General features: G+C 39.0%; 1 protein-coding gene across 9 annotated transcripts in view; it reads right to left on the reverse strand.

Moving 5' to 3' along the window:
- Positions 1-1007: 1007 nt before the first annotated feature.
- KIF21A (kinesin family member 21A) overlaps positions 1008-17978 on the reverse strand; it is a 92322-nt gene continuing 75351 nt past the window's right edge. For 5 of the 9 annotated variants that reach the window (XM_055711541.1, XM_055711538.1, XM_055711537.1 and 2 more), the window contains 8 exons: positions 16417-16455; positions 14265-14401; positions 11640-11820; positions 11092-11256; positions 10272-10389; positions 7560-7730; positions 4335-4534; positions 1008-2282 (listed from right to left, as the gene is read on the reverse strand). In XM_055711541.1, coding sequence (XP_055567516.1) covers positions 2189-2282; positions 4335-4534; positions 7560-7730; positions 10272-10389; positions 11092-11256; positions 11640-11820; positions 14265-14401; positions 16417-16455 — 1105 coding nt within the window. In that variant the 3' untranslated portion in view covers positions 1008-2188. The remainder of the gene's footprint in view (positions 2283-4334; positions 4535-7559; positions 7731-10271; positions 10390-11091; positions 11257-11639; positions 11821-14264; positions 14402-16416; positions 16456-17978) is intronic. The other 4 variants (XM_055711539.1, XM_055711543.1, XM_055711546.1 and 1 more) reach the window with 1 other exon arrangement.

Genomic DNA, 17978 nt, shown 5'->3' on the forward strand with positions numbered 1-17978 from the left:
CAGCTTCCTAAAACAAGGCACCTGTGCTGCCAAGCATCACCAGAGAGAAGCATCTGCAGTTCAGACTGCTGCCACAGCAGCCCCTCACCATAGGACCCGTTAAATCCGGGCAGCCTGACAGCACGTAGCCACTTCCCAGGTTTGTAAGGAATTTTTTCCTGCAGTTGCAAAACACAGTATTTCGATGTATCGTACACACATATAAACACACGCACTAAAAAAACCCGCAACCACCCAGGGTTCCCAGATGACAGCCATGAGTGTTCAGCTCCAAAACCACGGGTCGCCAAGCTGTTGGCATCATTCGTGTAGCTTGGGACAGTGGGTGGCCTTCACCCATCAGGCCAGGCAGAACAGGGACCCTCCACCATGCACACAAAGCCTCTTATGTGAGTCTTGCATGTGAATCCCCTTTGCCACTGGGGTTTTTGCTCAAAGTTGTGATATGATTCCCCAGTCTTCTGTGTGTACACCCAAGCAGTCAATAAGCAGGACAGATAAACACTAATTGGTATTGCTGCTGTTTATTTTAACTAACCTGTACACTGCTCTTAACTGTATGTATCATTACTCATTTCTGCTAAAACCGGGAATAAATCAACAACCTCAAACCACAAGCAGTATGCATTTTCACTTCCTTTCAAGCTGAGCTGAGAAGGAAATAATTCCTCTAAGATCAGTAAGAGGCATCAGAACTTTTCTTTTTTTGACAGACCATATGTAATAAGGTAAGAACTGTCATCTCTTAGGAACAGGAGCCACTGCTTCATTTGAAGTCTGTACAGTACTTAGTACCAGGGAATCCTGCTAGGCTTCCTAAGTACTACCAAAACACAAATAATGGCCAACAAGAATGCAGGCACAGGATACCAGAACAACCTATGGGCGATACTACTCAGCAAGCTATTCTACTGTATTGTGCAAAACTGTGCATTTTATATTCGGGGCCTTTGCAAGGGAAGTGACTTTTTCATAAGGAATTATGATGAAAAAGGCAAAGAGAAGTATTTCACATTCACCTCTTTATTTAAGTGTTACCTACGTAAACTATAATTTACAGACTGATATTTTATGGGGAAAAAAAACCCAACAAAAAAAAAAACCAAAAACAAAAAAAACCCTCAATATCCAAACACTGTATCCGAATCTACTTTTTTTAAGTTTGCAGAATTTACAAATTAATATTCAGAGAAGTTGGGTAAATTATACATCCTCTCTCAACATCCACGCTCTAAGAGCTTTAAAAGTCATACAGGCACAAGATAAGATATTTTCTTTGTACAACCATCTATTTACATAGCTTTTTTCCAATACACGTGGTTCAGTTCTCAAAGCCAAGGTCTGCAAAACAGTGTATTTAAAATACATTTAGCAGCATATAAAATTAGATAAAAAGGAAAGACATCTTGCTTTCAAAAAAGAAAATGTGAGATGATAGAAACAAATTGATAAGAAAAATAGATTAAGATACATTTCTGTCATGACATTAAGAACACCTAGTCATTACAGAATATAGGCAAAACACTAATAAAACATACCAGTTTATGATCATTTGAGTTCTAGTCCTGAGCACAGAGTATACATAGCTGCACAACTTTGGTCAACAAGGGTTATATGCTAACATTAACACAAATCATATGGCATTCGCTGTTAGCAGGACACAGCCATGTCAGATAGATGTGTCATTAACAGCTTCTTTCCATCTTTTATTCACTCTACCTTCCTAACAACAGTGTAAGCGACCTTTAGAATCTTGAAACTGCCTGTCGTAATCCAAGGCTTATTACAGAGACATCATCACTCCCCTGCTACCCTAAAATGCAAAACAGCTGATCGTACTTGTGAGTGTAATACAGCAGAGCACTTTTGTTATATATTCCAGGTCATAATTTTGAGATGGCCATTAGAGAAAACTTGATTTCCAGTTAAACTGCAAGTGGTACATACACACACAAATTCAGCCATAATATATAGACATATATATGTGACCACCGACACACAAGCATGTTACCAAGAGGTTATTTTTTTCTTTAATACAGTACATATTTTAAGGACAGCAGGTCTAGTAGAAGAGTTCACTCTTATTTTTCAGTTCATTCCCATCATCAGTGTTTTACCTAATAAGCATGCAGCAAACTGCATAGAGTGCACCTCAAATTCATCAATATATTCATTTATCCCCATTATTTCAATTACTGGCAAGATCTTCACTTGCATCTCCTGTATCCAAGATCTGTCCATCTATTACATTTCGAGCTTTCCAGATCCTCACAGTCCGGTCACTGAAAAACAAAACAAAGCAGCATTAGAGCTAGGTAATTAAATTGGGGAGGGAGAGAGATGGAGTGGGGATGGACACAACCCAGAAGCTTTCTTAATAGCTTGGGTGTCTTATTCAGACATATTATTATTATTTATTAATAATTATTCAGAAACTAATTATTATTAATGGATACACAAGGGTAATTTCAGCCCCAGGAGACTTTGTAATCTAAGATGCACAACATTTAAGATTCCCGAACTTTATCACAGCACTGGCTACTACCTTTAACTATCTAGACAAGTACAAGGATTAATATGTTCAGAAAAGTAAAATCCTACTCTGCTATTACTTATTTTTTTAAAATAGAGCTAATGGTCATAGGCTTAATTATAACAACATCACAGAAGAGCTTCCACCATGTAACTATTTGCAACTCAGGAAACCACAGGCAAACAGCCAGAACAGTTCTGTGCCTACAGAATCAGAGAGACGGGCTCAACAGGGTAAGACTATTTCCTGCCATTAAAAAAGTGTGAAAAAGGTAACGAGGTAAATCAAACAGGACCTGAAACCTGCTCCATCTGCACAAGAGGTGCCAGTCTATAATGAGAAAAGGTAAAAAAAAGCACAGAACCACAAGGTGATACAAAGTCCTAACCTCACTCCCCAAAAAAACCCTAAAACTCTTTGCCAGGTGCTGGAAAGCATGTAACAGTGAGCTGGTATTCAGAAGCCCAGAAAGGGCACGCTATAATTCTGCACTTTTGGCACCACTATTTACAGAATTTTAAAGTGTGTAAATAAATTATCAGATGGACTGTGTTACAAAGCTCTATTATCATAATTAAAAAGTAAAATAATCAGTCTTGTGAAATAGCAATTTATCCTGTGAAAGAGATGTAGAACTTAAGAATTTCTCATAAACATTTACTTTTGTGACTAACAAATATTGACTCATGTTCCTTAAATAACCACCTCAAAAAAAGCCAGGGGGCAGCAATCAGGACAGACTTTATCACAGCACAGAGTTTTTCTGACTTGTGCCTTCACATCACTGCACAATGTCAGGAATACCCTAAGCTCTGTAGACCTTCATCAGAATGTTGTAAGTGCCAAGAGGCTGGGATTGTCTTTCGCTAGTAATAAAGAATAAATTTCAGATGCATGTATGTTCTAAACTTAACCATAATTTTTAGGCAAACAGAGACAAGTTTTGAAGTCTCTACCCCAATCTATTAAGGCTTAAACATAAAAATCAGCCACCAAACATGGAAACTTGGCAACTTTGAAATGCCGCTTCGACTCATAAAGACTTGCTTTCAATTCAGAAGGCCAGAAGCTTCCACAATTGGCACTAAAAGATAACAGGACAGCTCTCCTGTGCTCAGACTATGTCACTAAGTGGGCTCTGCTGCTGTCTCCAGCACTTTCTCCAGAATGAGGTATTTTTCTTGCTTAAGTTCCCTGAGGTTTCAGGTACTCAGTTTTCTTGCTTTCACTAAGGAAGCCAATATTCAAATCAAGGTGTTTAAAGGACAATAGGATGGCTTGCAAAGCTTCTGCTATTCACCAGCACTTAAAAACAAACAGACAAACCCAAAAAACCAACCACATTCTATAGCTTTTAGAAAAATTCCCACAGGTCAAGAATCTCCTAGCAGTAAATCACCCAGCTGCAGAGACAAACTAGTGAAGTTCTCAACTACTTCCAGATTCTCCCTGCCATCCTGAAGATCGGTGCTCTCCAAACTTTTTTGATCATGCATCCCACCACTAAAAAAATTTTCGAGCACACCCCCTCGTGTATTTATTGATTTATAAGTTATACACATGTACTCCACTGAAGTTCTAGTATTTTCTTCCTGTGCCCCAGTGGATCATGTTGTGCATGCATGCACCCCGCTTCAGAGATCACTGCAGTAGATTATTAGCATTTAGGGGCATGGACTACGTCTCCCCATGCTTGCTATGAAGTGACTTACAGAACTGAAGATCTCCTAAATGCATTTGCGTGAATGGAACTCTAGCAGGAGCTACAGAAAAGAAAGATTCATGGAGAAGAAAAACTCACTCTGCTGCTGTGAAAATCTGGCTGGAGTTGGTGCAGATTGCATTTATAGGGCTGTCGTGTCCCTTCATCTCCCCGATGGGTGCGAAGGTATCCACATTCCAGAGCTTGAGGGTGCCTCCTCTGCAGCCGCTGAGCAGAACCGGAGCGCTGGGTAACAAGCCAAGAGCACACACCCAGTCTTTATGAGCATTAGGAACTTGCTGAAAAAAAGAGAAGGCAGGCAAGTCTCACAGGGCTGCAAAAACTTCTGGAGAAACCAGCACAGAAATGGAAAAATCCCAAGTTCTAAGCCTGACTCCTGTCCTGCAGCAGATTTGCCACATGACTCTGGGTATATCCCAGCCCTGTGGGTTCTCCTCCCTTAGAGGAAGGAGGGTGCTATCTTCCATGAGGCTACTCCTGTGCCACAGGTTTGTTTCTTTTTGTGAAATAGTACTGCAAAACAAGAAGAGAATCCAATATGCACAACTGACCTGACGTGGAACTGAAATTATGTTAGGTTAATGCTAAATCTGCATATGTTCAAATGCATATTTGAATGTATATTTGAACACGTGGTCTCTGTATATGTTTCAAGTCTGCCTGTAAAACAGCTATAAAACACACAAAAAGAAAATCCAAAATACTGCTCAAAAAAATACACCAGGGAGACAGAAACTGTTTCTATATTTGCCCTTCTCCTTTCTTCTTCTCCCATTACACATTATGGGTTGATTTTGTGATGTAGCACTTAACAAAAATACATTAATTCTTTACTGAGGAAGGACACTAGCATTTTGCTGCCAATTCAGAAAGTAAAATGCTGCACAGACCAGCTGAGAACAACATCCATTTGGTACCAACGCTGGGGCAATAACAGCCCAAGTTTGCTGTCTTTTAAGGGGACCAAGAACGGCTTTTCCGTTCAGTTTGGTAGGAACTGCTTTGCTTTGCTGCCTTGCTCATATTATGGAGTACATTCAGCTTTCTAGGATGATCTTGGCTTTTTATCTGTAATACACACTGCTGTCGCAACACTGGTGTCCTGGTCCTGCAGCACTTCAAAAGGCCGGGAGGGAGAATGGTTCTTACAAATCTTAATTTTGTCACAGCACTGTTTTGGGGCTTGGGATGTGTAACACCAAGAGAATTAGATGACTAGCATGTTTATTAAGTGATTTTCATCAATTATAGAGGATCAGACTTGTTTAACACATGCATGCCAGAGCAGGACCTCTGTTGAAATGTTAGCATTTGTACTTTAAAGCAGCTCAGCTCTATTTCAGGATTATTTTTTTTTCCTTTGTCTGAAACCCTCGGGTGTACACACCAAAAGCAAGTTGCAACAACAGAAATTCTGACTGGATATGAGTGAGGGGGAAATTAATACAAGAATAATTTAAGGAGTGCAATGGGTCACCCAGAGCAGCTGTGCAATCTGTGACCTTGGAGATTTTGAAAACTCAGGTGGGCAAGGCCTTGAGTAACCAGACCTAACTACACAGTTGGCCTTGCCTGGACCAGTGGGCCAACTTTGCACTGTGTGACCTCCAGTGGGCCCTTCTACCCTGAATCACCCCAGGATTAGCAAAAGTAACAGCACTTTTCTTCATTCCCTGAAAGAAACAGTGAATAAAAATTCATGTTGTTTTGTCAAATGCTTTAGTCTCACCTCCTTGAAAAACACACACCACTTTATAGAAATAAGAAGAAAGAAGGAAGCGTGAGATCATTTTTATCAAGTTCCACTTTTAGAAACAAGAAATAAACAGGGGAACATGAAGTATAGAAATTATGAAATGCAGATATATCAAAAGGAGAATAAGGAATACAACTAGTCCACTGTTACATACTATTTCACCCCTGCCCCTGTATTCTTCCTGACGTTAAATTAATTGCAACAGCAAAAACGCACATTGCATAATATTTTAAGAAGGCTAAAATGCCAGACTGAAGATGCTTCTTACAACTTTAGTAAAGTAATTCTGACAATAAAAATAAAAAATAAAAAAAATCTTTCCTGTTCCCGTGGTCCTCCTGTTTTTACTAACAAGCTGCTTAGCACACTTCCCTAGACAGACAGATACGAGGGTAGCTATCCTAATACGGACAAGTGAAAATTTTCTGTAAGAAGCTGAATGTCTTAATCCTTATTTTAACTGTGAAGTTTTAATAGCATTCTGAAAAGGAACTGGCACCCAATAGCACAATTTTGAAAGAAGGTAAAGAAAGTTCGTACATTTATGGAATACTAAGTATGCCCATATAGAAATTTTCGTCTTAAGGTGACCAGTCCTCTATTCTTTCATGTCCCAAAACTTTAATATTCTATTTGTTTCCTTCCTATCAGTCTGCACATTAAATGCACGTAAGAGACATGCTCCTCCTCCTCCCCAAAATTATTAAATGACTGGTATCTAACCAAATCTTTGCAAACACAGCAATATCTTCTGGCATTTGTTTTTCTGCCTTCCATTTCTCACACAGTCTCAACTTAAATAATTGTATCTCTATCTCAACAACCTCTCATAAGACCTAAAAGAACTTGGGCTGGGTTTTTTGTTTTGCAGGTAGGTAAAAACCAAAAAGTTATCCATATCAAACAAATTCAATGAATTTCAAAGTTTCCCAGGATTCAAGGTCCTTTTAGACCCACAGCCCCTTTTTTCTTTTGACAATTAAAACATACAGCAAATATGTTCCAACAGCAAACAGATTTTATGTGTGTGCTGTATATGTTACATAATATATGCATTGTAAAACAAGACAAACAGAGTTCTAAGGAGTAAGCTTTCCACAGAAAAGATGGGGTGGAGTAAGTATTGTCAACACAGGAAAATATTCTGCAGCCTAATTTAAAGCATTGTTTGTCATTAATGAGTTCCAGTCCAAAATTTACCAACTTGTGAACGGCAAGGATGATATCTGATGGTTCCAATCACAGAGGAGGAAAGTGCTGCCTTCATTTTGAAGCAAAAAACCAAAACCCACATACTCAGAGGTAAAACAGGGCTAACTACTTCATCAGAATTTCCTGACGCTACATACACTGAAAAGAAAAGCAACTGTGTCCTTGTGTAAAGATCAAGTACATTTTCAATTTCTTTCTTAGTGTTCTGTGCCTTCCCCATTAAAAACATCAGTATCTCGGTGAATAGTCATCGTATGAGCTGGAACATTTGCACAGCCTGAAAACAGTTCTACAGCACGACTGTCACATTAGCCGCACGATATTTTTTCCATTACCTGAAGAAGGTCTTTTTGAGTCAAATCCCATTTCTTAATTCCATTATCTCTGGAGCCACTAAAAAGGTTGTCTCCCATAATAGCAAGTGCTTCAATACCATCATAATGAGGAGGTTCAAAATTGTGTGTAGGACTTACACTCCCAAGAGCCCCTTCAGTCACATCAAACATCTAAAATAAATAAATAATCAAATATAAGCAAAATTATCTGCCACCTAACCAGCTTGGAAGACATGCAGTGAACAACTTTAGAGGAAAAACTTGGAAAGTGTTATTACAGGTCACTGTATCGTGATGTATATTATCAGAATTTACCTACCAGAACCACTCCTTTCTCCTCTTTTACCTCTTGCCTGAAGCAAGAACGCTTCACTGACTACAGAGAAGACTGCTCCGGGAAGTGCTAATATTTGATTATATAGGAAGAGCTTATACATACACCATGTGGTGGGCTAGAGAAACAAAGCTCATGCCTGAGCATGGGAAACATGACTCACACTGGAGAACTGCAGAGGCAGCTGCAGGAAAAGCCACAGATACATTTTTCTGGACAAGGTGTTTTGGCAAGGATTACACACCATTACATGCTGATGCTTTCCATGGACTAGACACACCTCCCTCCTTGCCTGTGCTCCAAGAATCAGGTATCTTAAAACAGATTCTTTAAGTGAGGCCGTTTAACAATTTGAGACATAATCAACCCCATCAGGTCTTTGTCCCCAGAGCAGCAGTGTAAGCAACCCCGTTTCATTTTCCATTGTACCGAGCCAGAACGCAGCCAGTTAGACTGAGCTGAGGGGAACAGATGAGCCATAACTTTTTAAACCGCTACCTCTGTTTCACAAGCAAATGTCAGACTTTATCCCCCGTTATTTGCTCTTCATTGACCTTTTAAAATGAACAAGCCTGGCAGTAAAAAAGGGACAGCTTGGTAGTGTAAAAGAATACCTTAAGTGAGTTAAAGTTATTTTAAAAGTTATCCCATTGAATTAACATGCATCAGTTCCAGTTGTAAGAGAAGAGTTCAGTGACACACCAGAAAAATCAGGTACTTAGAGGTGACTAATATTCCTGGCTCAGTAGACAGGACAGTAGTTTCCTGGGGCAGTGGAAAGAAGTATCTGTGACCAGTCCTACTACCCCCGGTGGACCTACCCATGTAGAGAAGTACTGAGAATTCCCTAACTGCTGCACTGACCATGCACATACAGGTCATTTAGTTTGTATTTCTGTACTAAACTATTTTGTTTAGTTTGTTTGGCTTAACAATTCTGGAGGCATCCACCTTGCAGATTACCCACTACTCTGCAGCACATATACACGGCCGAAATATTCCTGGATATTCTAGTGGTACAAGTCAAGAGTTTTCCAAAAGCCCTTCCACCTCCTTGTTTGCCAACATGAGTTGGTAGCATGACAAACTTGCATTACACGATCACATCCCGTTGTCCCCACTGAGGTCCTACACTCATTACTGTGCCAGGAGTTGTGCCAGTGTAGCTCTTAACTAACTCAATATTCTGAGCTGTGCAGAGAAGCAGCTATTAGAGTGCCTCTCTGTAGCCCCACTGCCTAAGAATCATCTGGCCTCTAACCATAGGAACTGCTGATAAGATACAAATCCACCGCCCAAACCATCAAGCTATGCACCCACCTCCCAGGCAGACTTCTGAGGCTGGCCCAGTGCACAGCCAAGCATCCATAAATTGCAGGATAATGTCAAAAAGAGAAAGCCCAGGTCAGTGAGAAAGCTCACTCAGGTTCTGGCTCCTGCTCTGCTCCCAGCTGTGTTTACACACTTTACGCAGTGTGTGAGAAGTGTAAGACCAGAATGAAGGGTACCCCCTCACAACAAGCTAGGGTCTCTTGTTCACTCTTTGCTTAGCCTCATGAATCACATGTTCTTTGCAGCATGAGGGTCAGCTTTATGAGGAAGATGAGGTATAGTTCCCATAGGCTGGTGGTTTGGGCATAGTCCTGAGAAGCAGGAGCCTGTGGGTTCAAATACTCACTGGCTGAGATGGGCCAAAACCAAAAACCAACCAAGCAAAAAACCAAAACACAAACTACCAGACTCTCACCCCACCCCAATCAGATTCCCTATCCTTGAGTGAATACATAACACCAAGAAGCAGGAAAGTATTGTAATACCACTGGCTATGCTTTGAACACAACTCCGAGCAGCCTGCGTGCTAATGAATACAACCAAATAGACTGGGCACTTTGCTGAGATGCGCTGACCTTTTTCTCTTTCCCCACTTCAGAACTCAGGCAACACTTCAGCAAGAGTCTGCGCTAGATCCCACTCTCTTCTGTGGGGAGCACACGGAGTGTCTCTGCTGAAGCGATTGGGTCTTGCACTCCAAGAGAGGTACTGACTTAAGATACTTTCCAAGAGCTAAGTGTTACTTAGGAGTAGGTATTATGAATATTTCTTCAAAACTTCACACATCTGATGTCCACCTTACTGGGGTTTAAGAAAAAATTTAACTATTCACAACCATTCATCCACATACCATCATGAAATTAAAATAGTGCTGAAGTGATACGTGTTTATTGAGACTGAACATTACTCATAATCTGTAACTGATGAAAGAACCTCCATCTTGGCTATCATGTATCAGATATGGAGATGTGAGCGACTTCCGCTGAAGCATGCGCCCCATGCTGATGTGAAGAGTTAAAAAAAATAAGCAAATACTAACGGTTTACCTTTATATAATGATCCTTCGAACCAGTGACAATAAGATCTTGTCCATTGGAAATTCGATCTACAGTAAGGCACATAACAGGGCCCTGGTGACCAGTTAGCTTTCCTGTAGATTGAAATCTTCAAGGATAAGAGAAGAAATGAGGATTTGTTATTTTCCCATGTATTCAATACAACCTATATCACACTTTCTGCCACAATGGAGCTTTTATTTTCCCCTATGTTTTCACTACTCGTCCTCCAGTTTACGTATATGCTATTGCTCCTGTCCACGGGTAAATGTAAAATTATGTTAAATGTAAACAAAACCTTCTATTTCTGTAAAATAAGAATTTAAAAAATGAAAACTAAAGACAAATCAGACCCCATAAAGTATTCTCTGTATTTTGAACACACTCTTTGGGTGCAGGTTCTGTTTGGAAAAGTGCTATATAGTGTGGCTATCATAGCCCCATATTATATTACATCAATTGGCTTTCATCATCTCATCAACAATTACAAGTCAGGATTCACGCATCTGTCACCTCACAAGAGCCTGTTTTATAGTGCCTGTCAAACAAAACCTTGTGCTTTCCAATAATTTTTCCTGAAATGATTCACCATAACCTTAACACAAGAGGAAATCACGAGCACCTTCGTTATCTCAGTTAACCACCACAGCCTCTTATGGATTAGTTGATCCATATCTTGACCACACTTTGCCCAGGTTATGGACATTACACAGAGAGTAAACACTTCATTGACTGTTTCACATGCACTGACTTTGTTTCATATGCACATATAACCACCTAAAGAACATTCCCTTCTGCTGGTGCTCACTACCTTTTCAGGTCCCACATCCTCACTGAGTTCCCAGCAGCTGCATAGAGGAACGTGCCAGTTGGATTTAGTGCAATCTGATTGATCTGGTTCTCTCCAGCTGGGATTGCGACTGTTCTGTTAGTACTTCCTGAACAGACATCACCAGGCATCGCTTGGCCTGAAGACCTGAGTAAAAAAAAAAAAAAAAGGGGGGGGGGGGGGGGGGGAGGGGGGAAAAAAATTGAATCCAAAATAAACCCTACATTTTGTTCTCCCTGCTTTGCACACGATTTAAAAACAAACCTACTTACCTAAGCTAAAAAGCTATATGCCAATTACAAATACTGAACATTCGATAAAACACTGTAAGTATGGATGCAATTTGTTTTGTTTCCATATATTCCCACTGCCCCATACTGACTTAGCCTGAACATGTAAAGAAAGCTTACAGCCCCAAGAAACAGTGTACTTTAATTACACTCTGCTGCACTACTGAATTAAATCTAATAAAATCTATCTAAAATTAAGACTTATTTGAACTCTTTGCATTTCATGTTTAGCATACTTACGTCAATGTCCTAATACACTTAGCAGAGTCTCTGATGTCCCACACTTTGATGTAGGAGGTTGAGACTGTGAAGACCAGGCTAGTGTAGTTGCAGTATTTTATAGAAACAACATTATTTGGATGACCCCCTAGAGACATAATCTCTTGTCCAGTTACCAGATTCCAGACTTTACAGGTACGGTCTAAATAAAGGCAAACAGAAAGGAGGAAAAATAATTTAAAAAAAGAAACAAACAGAAAAATCTCATGTTTTCCCCAAAATCACTAATTTTTAAGAAAGTATATGCATTCATTTGTACTCATACATATCGCTACATTTTAGGCAAGCACTGTAGAAAAACAACTAAATTAAATAGGTCTTAAAGAATACACATGGGCACCATCTACGATCATCAAAACTAAACAAGGTTAATCATCAAATGTTGTGCGTGCAAGATCTGCATATTAGCTCCTATAGAATTTTATCCTTTTAAAATGCTATCTCATGGAAAATGAAATAAAATTACACACAGCTTAGAGGCTGTAAAGTTTGGATGACAAATCAAGAGAAGAATCAAATTTTTAATTCAAGAATTATTCATCAACTATATAGTTCAGGAGGGGTTTTGAGGCTCAGCATGACAGAGTGCTGACTGTCACAACAAAACTACAAGGGTGAGAAGGGGTCCAAACTACTCAGTGTTTTAGGAACCTCTCAAAATCCCAGCATATGTTCTTTAGTCACAGTTTTCATTCAGTAGCAAACAATTTAAATACTGTGACCTTCTGTGCACCAATATCCCAAACACATCAAAGTTCCTCCACAAATGGAAAGCACAGGAAAGTCTCCTTGTTGCACCATGTCTGTATCACTCCATATATTTTAAAAATACTTTTTTACTGGAGTAAGTACTGGAAGGATAAAAAGAAAGCTTCATGTGTAGACAGTATTTATAATGGAATGAAGGTGGTAAGTATACTAAGAACTGTCAGCCACTTTAAAAATACCAGCTATCAAGACCAAAGCCTAATATCTGCAAGGCACCTGAAAGCCTATTGCAATTCCTGAATTGGCACAGGCTGCTAGTATTATGTGATATCAGTGAGCTCAGACTTTCTGCTTCAGCAACAATCTCCAAAAGAGTTAATCTTATATTTAAATAAGCAGCTCTCTATGCTCTTGAGTACAAGCATACTTTGTAAACATATCCCCTACCAAAATATATACAGAAATAATTCTTCCCTAAGTATGGGAAGCTAGCAATGACTTGAAAAAGCAAATATTTAAAACACCTGCAAGCATCCATATGTTAAAAAAAAAAACCCAACACAAATCTAGTTGTAATATAAAAAAAAATTGAAAAGTCTTTTTTCCCCCCACATAGCCACTAAATACAAAACCTCAATACAAATCAACTAAGCGACATTTACAGAAACTAAATGTGTGTCCTTTTTGGCATTTGTATACTCTTGCACAAATGCTGAAATGTTAGCTTAAAACTTGTAAGACCAAAAGTTTACCAATTCACTGTAAGAGTTGGTCTTGGTGTTTTTAACAGCCAGGTAGTAGAACAGCCACAGAAACCATAACTGAACGTTAGCAGTGGAAGACCTGACGGGGTTATCACTATGTTAATATAGGCATAAAAAGGATGCCCTGAAACTTCAGTTTGTTCTTTATGTCAGCTAGTGAAATGAGTCTCCCTGTCAGTAGGTGTTAACTTCTCCCCAGCCACCACTCTAGTTCACCTTAGTTTTGATGCGTCAAAGAAATTAAAAAAAAAAAAAAAAAAAAAAAAATCACAAATTATCACACAGGTTCTATTTGGGAGAAGAAGAGTCTGCCACAGTTTCAGCTGCACAACTGAGAATATAGCAAGTCCTTTACTGTAAATGACTTGTATAAAAAGGCCCAGAGAAAAAGAAAACATTCAAAAAAAACTTTGTGTGTGATGTTAAAAATGGTGTTTGTGAGAAAAGGTGTTCATCAATAACCACTGATGTCTGGTTATGTTACCTTCGAGCGAAACTGAGTGACTACAATGGAAAGTCACCAAAGACAGGAAAGAAAGAAGAAAACATTTTCCAAAACACAACAGTTTCTACCACCCTGAAGCGTTCATAGAATGTCTGCACCATCCAGTAAGGAATTTTGTGACTACTAAAAATCCATCCTCTCCTACAACAGCCATACAATGCTTACACCCACAAGAGACAGGCAACAAGATGCACAGAGGAAGCAGAAGACTTTCTTAGCTCTACTCAAAAAATCAAGTATGACATGAATTCTATTCAAATTCCGTAGGTAGTACAGCCAAAGATGTGCTGGTTCCCACCTCTACCTCTACCCTGAGGCTATCAAATTGCACAGCACATCACGTGTGCACGCTACCATGATTGGTTCCATCATATCACTCAACAAATGTTAATGTTATTCTTGATAGTTACTTTTCCCACTACAAATACTACACATCAGAATGAAAACCCTGTAGATAATTACTGTAAACCTTTCTTCAGCTTATGTTTCAAAAATGGATCCCTACAATTTTCTGTGTTTACAGCACTAGCACAAACTGAGAATTTCACAATACCCCAAGATGTCAAAGCAGCCTCTGTAGGCAGCACATATGGATGGAGTTTGCCCAACCTTTAGATCCGGTGAAGAGAAGATCATCAGTTGCATCAACACAAAGCACAGCCTTGGTATGTCCTTCAGCTGTATAGATACACTGAAGTGGGGATGATCGGATGCATTTTGAAGCAGGGAATGGGTTAATTATCCCCCTAAAGAAAAAAAAAAAAAAAAAAGAACGTGAGCTGGGCATAGTAATAGTTACAGATAAAGTTAATTTACTTAGACGTAAGGAAAAATTAATCTAATTTTCTTACACCTAAGCGTAGAACAGCTGAATGTCTTTCATAAACTATGTAAGGATTTTTACTATTTAGCTTCAACAAGTGTCAATTCTGGACTATCAGTTAAAGGAAGTCACATATAAAAAACAAACAAACAAAAAGACAACAAGATGCTGAATGTTGGCTACATGGGAAAGTCTGCATAGTGCTGAAAAAACCAGGATGCTCAAAGCCCCTGATTGCGTAGGACCAACCTTAAGACTGCAAATACCATAAAGACACCTTAGTCTAAATAGCATGCCTGAAAAATGGACTAAGTGTAATGTACACTGCCAATTCCAAACTCGGCAGGCATTTCACATCGACTGCCTTCTATAAGCAGGCTTGGAGAACTGCTGCTAATTTGTGTGCCTGACGAAGTTTCCTAATGCACCCTGTACCCAATGCCACACTTGTACTCAAATGGCTAAAAGGGAGTATGGTTGGAGTACAGACACCCCAAAGGAATCTTCCTGGGGATTTGTAGCTAGCTCTGTGGTGATGCCAAAAGACTGTAACTCAGCCTGAAAAAACCCCACCAGAATTCATCACCGAACCAAAATCTATTAGCAATCTAAAATTCCATGCATACAACTGCACACACACACAAACCCCAATCCTTTCTGTGAAGTGTAGAAAAGCCTCAAAGTAATGCCAAAAACATGCAACACAATGCTGTTATCTGACCAGCTTGCAGTTAAGACTCGCTGTGATGCCTTCCTGGGGATTACACACAACTGTGAGGAAAAGGAACAAAGACATAGCCCCCTCTCACAAAAAAGTGTGTGAGATGTTTTAGGAAAATGTAAAAATTCCATAATATTGCTCAGAAGCTTGCTACAGGAAGGAAAGCCCTTCATGATACAATCTAACTTCGTGACAAGTAGATGGTTTATCCAGTATAGTCTTAGAAATTATTATTTTATACATTTTTACTGCTCAGGACATCTTCATTCATATAATTCATTACTCCCCCACAATCCTTTTATAGATTTTACTAATTTTGCCTTAAATTGTTTGGCATGAACTTCCTCATTTTGGAAAGGCATTCACCTTTTAATCTGCACCTTTTTATGTTTTCAAGAATACAGGAACAATTTATTATTGATTTAGGTCACTGTGCTTTTGTTTTCTAACATCACACAAAACTAAAATGGTTTTCTCTGTAATATTCCCTGGTGGATCATGCTGCTTCTAACTGAGTTATTCTCACCCAATCGTTTCCTTGATGAGCCATGTAAAATACATGTCCCAGAGCTACTTATCTACCTAAGTGCAGTGCTCTGAAATCTACACACAAAAAAATGCTATGACTGCGACAATAACCAGACAAAGCCACCATCACATTATTATTAGCCCTTTGACTGCCCTTCTCTTGATAAACTGATTTTTCACTAAGGACCAAAATCCTAAACCACAGTTTGGGAACATGACAGGGGACATTTCTTTCATCTCTTAAGCCTCTAAGTTCTGTCAGAAAGATGTAATAAAATACTTACTCATTTTTATTTACACTGGAATTTCATTTTAGTGATCAAAGCATACAACTGAACAAGAAAAATAAAAAGAAAGAGCGAAGCATATAAAACTTAAAGAAAATGTCTGCCCCTCTTTTCTTTAAAGAAAACAAAGAGGGAAAGAATATGTCTAAGGAAAGCTTTACACCATAATTCACTTAAAAAGAAAAAGCCTGACATGCTCAACAACAATAAAAACACCCTAAAAGAGGAGAGGGGTGAGACATGCTTGACCAAAATTTCAAGTTTTTTAACTTCTGGCAAAAGCAAAAAAAGACACAAAGCACAAGTATCAGGAAAATTCATGCAGCCAAATGAAATTTCCTAAGAACTGGAATAACTTCAGTGACAGATGCCAAGAAAACAGAAAAGAGAAAGACAGAGTACCTGTGTACCTCCGACAGAGAGGAATCACTTTCATCAGACCTACAATCAACAGTGATGGAATTGTGAGGAGAAAGAATATAGGTATCAGCAAAGTAATGCCTCCATTCGAGAAGAACAAACAACAGCATGGCCAATTCAGAAAAGCAATGCAAATCCACATACAGTATGCAGCATTGCTCAGGGTATACCTTATATCCATGATAATACTGGGGGTGGGGGTTGGCAGGGAAAAATAATCTTAAAATAACACTCTCAGCAGTAAGTTACGCTGGCAGACTGTCTCAGCCCAAGAAGCGGAGTAACACCAGCTGAGCCATTTCTTGTTTCCTGAACATTTTCTTACAGAAGTCAAAAAAGGAAAAGAAGATGGATGCATAATTTAACCTCCGTAACATAGCACTTGCTGAAAATATCAAAAGGAAAAAAAATATTTTGAACATCGATGCCTGTTAAGTGTAGAAGAAACATGTAAAATGTTAATCATAAAAATATTAATATTAAATGTATTGACAGCCCACTGAAATAAGAACAGCAATTTGCAAACGTTACTACGTTCAAAATCCTTCACTTCTCATTTTCAAAAGCACTGAAAAATAAATAAAAAAAAAAAAAAACAGACACAAAGAAAAAATTCCCCCCCGGCATGAATATTTGCAGTATGTTTTAAGATGTCCTTCATTTTCAACTCAAATCAAACAGATTCAGCAGTTTCAGCTTGATTTCAAAGTCACTCCAGAGAAAATGAAAAGGGTTAGGTGAGAGTTAGCAATAAGATAAAGGTAACATAGCTGAGATGAAGAAGTTACAAGCACAGTTAAACTACTGAAAGCCTTGCAAGCTACTGCCTGGTATGTGGTGACACTATAGGCCACTGAAAAAAAACATTTTTTATAAAAAAAATAGCATAATCCAGTAAGATCAGTTCCTCATCTTGCTACAGATAGAACTGAAGGTTTATTCTAAGTTTGTCTTGCAGTCCATAAGCACTGCGTGGCACTAGTATCGGTACTGAAACCTGCAATAAAGATCCTGCTAAAGCCAAGTCCACTGCAATTTGGAGTAAGGTTCTCAAGACACACCTAACACAGGGAAACTGAGTTCAACTTCTCCTTCACCATGTACGAGTATCTGCTTGTCTAGACCACCTCCTAAAGTCAGTCTGTTCAGTAATTTGGATAATCTCTAGCCAACTGTGTTCCATCCATTTCAACATCCCGTCCTTCCAGGGTGCTGTTGTGACAGCACTCAGAGCAATGCTGGAGTAACCAAATAACTGCCAAAAGCACTACTTCCTATATTGTCAGCTAAATCCTATTTTCAAGTGTAAACACGCACACAAATACACATACATCTAAGACTTCTACCATTCTTTTCTATTTGGGGTTTAGAACTAGAAATACCAGACATGGCCTAGACAACAGGAAACAAGGTTCAGCAGGAAACTGCTTTTCTTGAATTTTTACAACTGTTCCACAGGTTTGCAATATTTTCTTCGAAAACTACATGAAAACATGAGAAATGTCTCCTCCTGTCTTGCAGGAGAAGGGAAAAATATCTACCAG

This window comes from Falco cherrug, chromosome 5, assembly GCF_023634085.1.
Source record: "Falco cherrug isolate bFalChe1 chromosome 5, bFalChe1.pri, whole genome shotgun sequence".
Lineage (NCBI taxonomy): Eukaryota > Metazoa > Chordata > Aves > Falconiformes > Falconidae > Falco > Falco cherrug.